Below are 6905 nucleotides of genomic sequence, written 5' to 3' on the forward strand. Positions count from 1 at the left end.
TTTTTGTGTCTGAGGTTAAGGAAGGTATCTGATTGGCTCATTTGAGCCATAGATTATGTTTAGCTTGTTGGATGCATGTCCCATAGCTTAGTAATTATAATTAGGCTCTTTTATTAATAAGTTTAACATTGACTCAGAAGTGGTTTTTTGTTTTGTAAAGGATATTTTGTAAAGGTTTTTGTCATGTAAAGGGTATTTCTTGGCTGGCCATAATCATTGATTCAGCTCTAGTTTTTATAGTTTTGTTTTTTTTATAGAATGTTGTAATCAGTTTCTCAGGCATGCCACACAGTGACATGCATACAGCAATACTGGTCCAGCTTGGGAATTTAACCTCTGGTTCTGGGCACATAGGCCCTGGCTGGAGCTGACAATTTAGTGCAGGCAATAAGCCTTTCAGTGGCATTTGCTCAGCAGATGTTTATTGAGCACCTGGGGACTACAGGCAGAAGATGAATTCAGAGAAGTGCTAGGCTCCTCAGAGCTCTCTGGGAAGATAATCAAATACAAATAGGGCAATGTATAATTAAGATGTTTTCAAGTAGTACTAAGTGCCATGAGGAAAATAACCCGGGGCAGAGTGTGGGTAGCGGTAGGAGGTGCTCCTTTAGGCAGGACTGGTAGAGAAGGCATCACTGTGATGCCGGTGCTTGAGCCGGGGTGAGATGGGTGGGCCAGGCTGTGCAGAGATCTGGGGTAGTGCATCCCAGGCAGAGGGGACAGTCTCAAGGCTGTTCCACAACACCCTGGCCATTTGCATTTCCATGGCTTGTTGAAGTGTTTAAAATTTAAAAAGAAAAATTGATTTCACATTGTTTTGTTTATATTTTTGGCATAACCAGGATGATATATTTGCTACAGAAGCAATTAAACCCTCTCAAAAAACCAGAGAGAAGGAGAAAACATTGGAATCCAATTTATTTGATGATAGCATTGATATCTTTGCTGACTTAACTGTAAAACCAAAAGAAAAGTCCAAAAAGAAAGTGGAAGCCAAGTCTATATTTGATGATGATATGGGTAAGTTTGGTTACATCTTGATCTAGAGAAGAGAATCCTTACCTTTCCATCACTTGGTATTTTTCCTGCTACCTTTTCTTGGACCTTTTCTGGAAAATGCACCCTAGCAGGTTTCCTTCAGTGTAATCCCGAGTTAGGCTGAAGATAGGCAAGAGATGGACTAATTATTTTAATGAAGTAACTGTTTCCTATGATGGACATCAAAGAATTTTAAGGCACCCAGAGTTTGATGTTTAAGTATAATTTAACTTTTGTCTCAGTGCGCCTCACAAATCATCTGTGACACACCCTGATGTTATGAAAGGAGGATCGATCAGAAATGACCTCACGTGCTAAAATAGGCTGAGGGAACTGCCTTGGGTGTGACATGGTTGGTTGAGTCGGAGCTCCAGCTGGAGAGGGAGTGTCCATGGTTCTGTGTGAGAGGAGAGCAAGACTAGACCCAGGTGTTGGCTCAGACTTAGGCGTCGCATCTCACTGAGGGCTTTGGTGTTTGGGAAAAGCTGGTCTTCCTTCCATGGCAAAACTTGTACTTTGTTAGTAGACAAGGCAAATGCCCGAGAACCCTAAATATTAGACTTTTGATACATCCTGCGTTGGTAGAGAGCACTTGGGCTGAGGCCACATACACGTTTCCTACTCCCCCCATTGATCTAGACCTTGAGGCTAACTGGGAGATGGCTGGTGCTGCAGAGCCACACTGGCCCTGTGCCTCCAACAAGCCATGTGCTCTGTTTCCCCTACTTCCCACCACATGGAGTGCAGAAGAGAATTCATTATTTTAAATACAAAAAAAGTAATACATGCTTATTGTAATAGATTCATACAATTCAGAAAATGTAAAAAGTGAATAACCCCTAGAAGTAATAGTAACAGTTTGGTGTGTATCCTTTTGGACATAGTGGTATTAATATATGTTTGTGTACACATAAATATATACCCACCTTTTTTAAAAAGTAAGAATATACTTTACCTATTCTGCTCTTCCTTTTAGTCACTCAATGTCTTTTCACGTCAGTAAGTAGAGATCTCCTTTCTTGTTTTTAGTGGTGTGCAGGATTTCTTTGTATTTGGCGATCTCGATTGTTTGAAGGTTTCTCTATTACAAATAATGCTGTGGTCTTTAACAGTTGTGTACAGCTAACTTTATGTATACATGCTAAAATCATGGTTGGATACCTAACAGTAACATTACTGGATATGTAACATAATTAGGTAGGGCAAGCTTTTGAGTCAGTGAAACACTAAAACACTAATACAGTGAGTGACAGAGGCTTACAGTCTTACATTGAGATGCCTCAAATCAGTGCATTTATTCTGAAAGAAAAAGAATGGATCCTATATTGGATCTCCGTTTGCATATTTGTATTGCTCTTTTAAAACCCAATGTGAAAAAAATATATAAATAAGTCCATTGTCCCTGATGGTAGGGTCATGGGCTGGGTTTGGAGATCAAGTTACCCTTCCCTTTTTTCTGTCCTGCACACGCACACATATACTTTTGTAGCTGAAGAAATTGTGCTCCAAGAGAAACTTGTGTGTGATCATAAAACTTAATGAGTAACAGACCCAGGGCCAGAATCTAGGAGGCTTGAGTTCTAGATTCGTGTTTTGGGGTACTCCATACTGTTACCAGAGTTGGGTCTTTGGTGGTTTGCTTGCATGTGTCTTAAAAGCACCTTTCCCCAACCCTCTTCAGCAACTGTTTTTCTTTTTTCTTTCTAAAGATGACATCTTCTCCTCTGGTATCCAGACTAAGACAACCAAACCAAAAAGCCGATCTGCACAGGCAGCACCTGAACCAAGATCTGAACACAAGGTGTCCAACATCTTTGATGATCCCCTGAATGCCTTTGGAGGCCAGTAGAGCATAAAGGGTATCCACGTTACCCTTCAGCTACATTGTTGAGTTAGTGATGCTGCTGTATATGCTCATGGTCTTAACTGGATTACAAAAGGCAAATACTAGAACAGCTAGCTCATCTTTTACCCAATGTATTTAGTCCTTTTCTGCACTGGTTTAATCATGCTTAATACAACAAAACAAAAATAAATATTTCACAGTGGTTGGTTTGCTTTGTTTTTAAACCACAGTTTATTTAATTAGCTTTGGTGGGGCCATAATATGCTTCAGGGCGTGTAAAAGAAGAAATTTCTTTGTGGCTTTCATGGTTAGGCAGGGAATCTCAGAGGTAGCAAATGCCACATGACCAGGAATCTTTATTACATGGATGGGAACCCTAACTTAGGGCCTGGACAGGTGAAAGAGAAAAAAAAGGAGAGATTATACTTCATGAGTCTTGGCAATATGGGAGGGGTTTTTCACTGAATTCTGAAGGTGCCTTTGCATGTCCTCCAATGCAAGGTTTTGCAAACTATGCTCCCCCCAATCGGATTTTGTAAATAAAGTTTTAATTGGAACAACAGCACACTTATTGATTTACTTACTATTGCTGCTTTCATCCTACCTCCAGTGTAAGAGTTGAGTACTTATGGCTCATAAGAGTTGAGACTGGATGGCTCACAGAGCCTCAGATGTTTTCTGTCTGCCCCTTTACATAAACAGTTTGCTGACCATTGCTGTAAGGCATCCTTTTCCATCCTTGTCTTAGGGAAGCAGCAGAATGAACCTAGGTAATAGCAGGGGGAAGTGCTGAGGATAGACATGTCAGCTTATAGAGCAGCACTGCCCCATAGAATTCTGTAGTAATGAAAATATTCTTTATCTACTTCGTCAAAGACAGTAGCTACTAGCCACCTGGATGGCTGACCCCATTCTAGTCTGTGTTTTCTGGTGCTCTGTTTTACTGATGACTATTCAGCCTGTCACAAGGGCACAGTCTTGTAGGCTGCCTGGGTTGGTCTCAGAGATCCTGGAGCTACTAACTTCTAACTTGGGCACTGTAAGATGGAATGGGGAATTGCTCATACACAGAGTCAAAGATTTTGTACAGCTCCCATAGGTCAACCATTTGCCCAAGTCTGCTGTGAGAGTGACATGACAGACAAAGGCGCGTGCTAGTTGCCCACTCTTTCCCCTATTCATTTTATGCATCTTCCTTCTGTCCTTAGGTTATTTGTGCACATAGTTTCTTGCTCTAGGACCCAATGTGGGTCTGAGTATTTGTTAAATATGATTTTCTTTTGGAACAATTAAATATACTGATCAATCACTAGGATTGATTTCAAGGGATTCAGGAGACAATAGGGTTAGAAAATTTGCAAACTGCTACTTTGAGAGGCTTGAAAGGGGGAGAGAACTTATGCCAAAAAAATAAAAGTTCTTATGGTAGGAAATTTATTCAGTCTCCATGGTCTACCAGATAGGTAATGTAGTAATACTAATTTTACAAATGAAGCTAGAATCTGGAAGCAATGTGGAATAATGGAACGAGGTTGGATTTTTGTATTGTGTCCTAGATTTAAATCAGGCTTTCCTACTTAGAGCTGTTTGATTGTAGGCCACTTGTTATACCTTAATCAGCTTTTGTTTACTCCTTTGTAGAGGAGGGGTTTCAATACCAACTTTGCAGGATTGTGATGGGGAGAGAAGATGTAAAGACACTTGTCAACTATCTGGCTCTTGAAGAATGGTGATGATGATGATGATGGCCAGGTAATGGAACTTCCAGTATTGGGAGCCAAGGTTTTAAACACACCTGCCTGACTCTACGGTCCATGCTGTCAATTCTCTAGTGTGAATGAAGCGGGGTGGCAGGGATGAGAAACGCTAAGGTTTTTACTCAGTCTCCATCACAAGCACTGTTTTAGTGTCGGGAAAGCAAAGATGATTACACATCACAGCCCTGTCCTCAAGGGGCTCCAATCTAGTCAGCATTAAGCATATGTAGAGTTTGGTAAAGAACCGGTGGCAAGAGAGACTGGTGAATCAAAGCCTAGTGACTCACCATAGTCCCCATTGTATGCTCAATAGTTCGTTGAACTGTGGAGATAGGTTGGTGGTAGCGTCTCAGAAGAATGAGAGAGAACAGGAGACAGAGATTAGGTGTTTAGTTTCATCTTAGATTGGTCCCTCGGAGCCAGAAGTCGAGGATGAGTGAACCCCCAGTGAGAGCGAGATGACATTCTTTCTCAGCCGAATAACCCACCTAGGTTATTCGGTGGGTTATTCACAGTTAACCTCTGTGAAGGAGGTTCACAGAGTTGGAAAATCAGTAGGGGGAACGAGGCAGTAGACTCCCATGTTGGGTAGAAAGGCAGGCGTTGTCTTGAAGTCAGTTAGTTTACACCGCAGCTCAGCAGCTTGGAAACGAGCAGGAGGCGTCGCTGGGCTTACCCAACGCTGGGATTTGAGTCCAGGGTGCCTACTCCACTGCCTGGCCTACAGTCCTCAGTAAATTGGATGAGGACTACAGAAAGTTACCTGTTTTCGCCCTTGTCTTCAACCAGGCATGGTAATGCCCCCATTTTCCAGATGAGGCGATTGAGGCCAGAAACGTTAGGGGACGGTGAAGCCCAACGGGGATTTGTTCAGGGCCGGCTGGCCAGGAACACACTAGGAGTGCCCTGGTTCTGGAGAGGCCACAGACTGGACAGCCTCTGCCTGCATCGCTTATCCCCAGCAAATCAGGCTCCTGGAAGAGGATCTCCGGTGGGTCTCACGGAGGGCGCTCGGGCGGCAACCCCGCTGTTCCCAGCAGGCCGTGCGGCTGCCCTCCAGAAGCCCGCGTGGGCGCAAGTCAGTTGTCCAGTGTGGCTCGTAATAAAAGGTCAACATCCGGGCCTCGTAACCGACAACCTCCAGGGAACGCCGAGAAGGCCCCGGAGCCCCGGCAACCGCCCGCGTCCGGCGGCCAGGCCCTCCCTGCCTGCGCTGATTGGAGGGCGGCGAGAGCGCCGTCGAGCGATTGGTAGGCGGTGTCACAAAGGGGCGGGGCGCGGCGGCCGCGGAGCGTTTGTCGGTCAGTGTCGGCAGTGAAGCAGCTCGCGGGGCCGCGGGGCCCTATAGATCTGTGGGCGGGCGAGCGAGCGGACAAGGCTGCGGGTGAGGATGAGCGGGCAAACGGGCCGATGGGGGGGCGCCCGGGGCCGCGAGCCGCTGAGCCGGGCCGCGCTGCCACCGCCCGCCTTCTTGAGGCCGCAGTGGCGGCGGCCGCTCGGCGTTGGGCTACCGAGTAGCGTCCCTTGCCCGCCGCTCTCCGTGCGGCCCGACGCCGGCCGCCGCTGCCCCGGGACCGGCGCGGCGGGCTGTCTTTCCCCAGGACACACGCCCCTGCGTTTGTTCCCTTGGGCGCGACGCCAGCTCCCCGTGTACCCGGCTTTCCCTACGGGTGCTGATCTCCGAGTCGCAGTTGTCACGCCGACTGCTGTCCTCCAGATTCAGGCCCGTGGGTCTAGGGAGCCCGGGTTGGTCTTGGAGGAGCAAGGCTGCGCAGGTGACTCGGTGGCCTCAAGTGTGTAGGTACCTGGATGGTGTGAGGAGACTGGCTCTAAAATATTTCCCAATCCCTTTTCCACATCGACTCCCGACTTTTCACGTATCAGTAAATGTAGATCTGTGTCAGCATTTTTAATGGCAGCTTCGCATTCTGGGTATCTTTACGTTGGGGGAAAAGTTTCCACCGTAACTGCTCTTATGTAGCTAAGATTCTTTAGAGCAGAACGGAGCAGATTCCGAGTTACTGAAATGATGTATTCAGCCCTATTGCCTTGTTTACCTTTAACTTCCATTTCATCTTTGGAGTTGTGTTTTTAGAATTTTTTCAGAAGAGATGAGAGAAATGCTTTAGGAATTGATTTGGAAGTGTTTTTGGTGTTATTACTCTTTATAGCTAGATATATTTTTTAATTGTAAAATTCTGGAAATAACCTGCCCCCATTTTTTTTCCTTTTTCTTTCTTTTTTTTTTTTTTTTTTTTTTTTTT

The 6905-nt window shown here is 45.3% G+C and overlaps 2 protein-coding genes across 15 annotated transcripts in view; both read left to right on the forward strand.

The window, feature by feature from the left end:
- Window positions 1-3446, forward strand: part of WASHC2C (WASH complex subunit 2C) — a 65673-nt gene extending 62227 nt beyond the window's left edge. For all 9 annotated transcript variants that reach the window (XM_017518774.2, XM_017518777.2, XM_017518782.2 and 6 more), the window contains 2 exons: window positions 843-1020; window positions 2748-3446. In XM_017518774.2, the coding sequence (XP_017374263.1) occupies window positions 843-1020; window positions 2748-2887 (318 nt within the window). In that variant the 3' untranslated portion in view covers window positions 2888-3446. The remainder of the gene's footprint in view (window positions 1-842; window positions 1021-2747) is intronic.
- A 2474-nt stretch (window positions 3447-5920) lies between these two features.
- ZFAND4 (zinc finger AN1-type containing 4) overlaps window positions 5921-6905 on the forward strand; it is a 71967-nt gene continuing 70982 nt past the window's right edge. For 3 of the 6 annotated variants that reach the window (XR_001821811.2, XM_037735010.1, XM_017518788.2), the window contains exon 1: window positions 5937-6025. The gene's annotated coding sequence lies outside the window, so the exon portion shown is untranslated. Of the gene's footprint in view, window positions 6026-6905 lie in introns of all 6 variants that reach the window. The other 3 variants (XM_017518786.2, XM_017518789.2, XM_017518791.2) reach the window with 3 other exon arrangements.

The sequence above is a fragment of the Cebus imitator genome, unplaced genomic scaffold (genome assembly GCF_001604975.1).
Source record: "Cebus imitator isolate Cc_AM_T3 unplaced genomic scaffold, Cebus_imitator-1.0 Scaffold704, whole genome shotgun sequence".
Lineage (NCBI taxonomy): Eukaryota > Metazoa > Chordata > Mammalia > Primates > Cebidae > Cebus > Cebus imitator.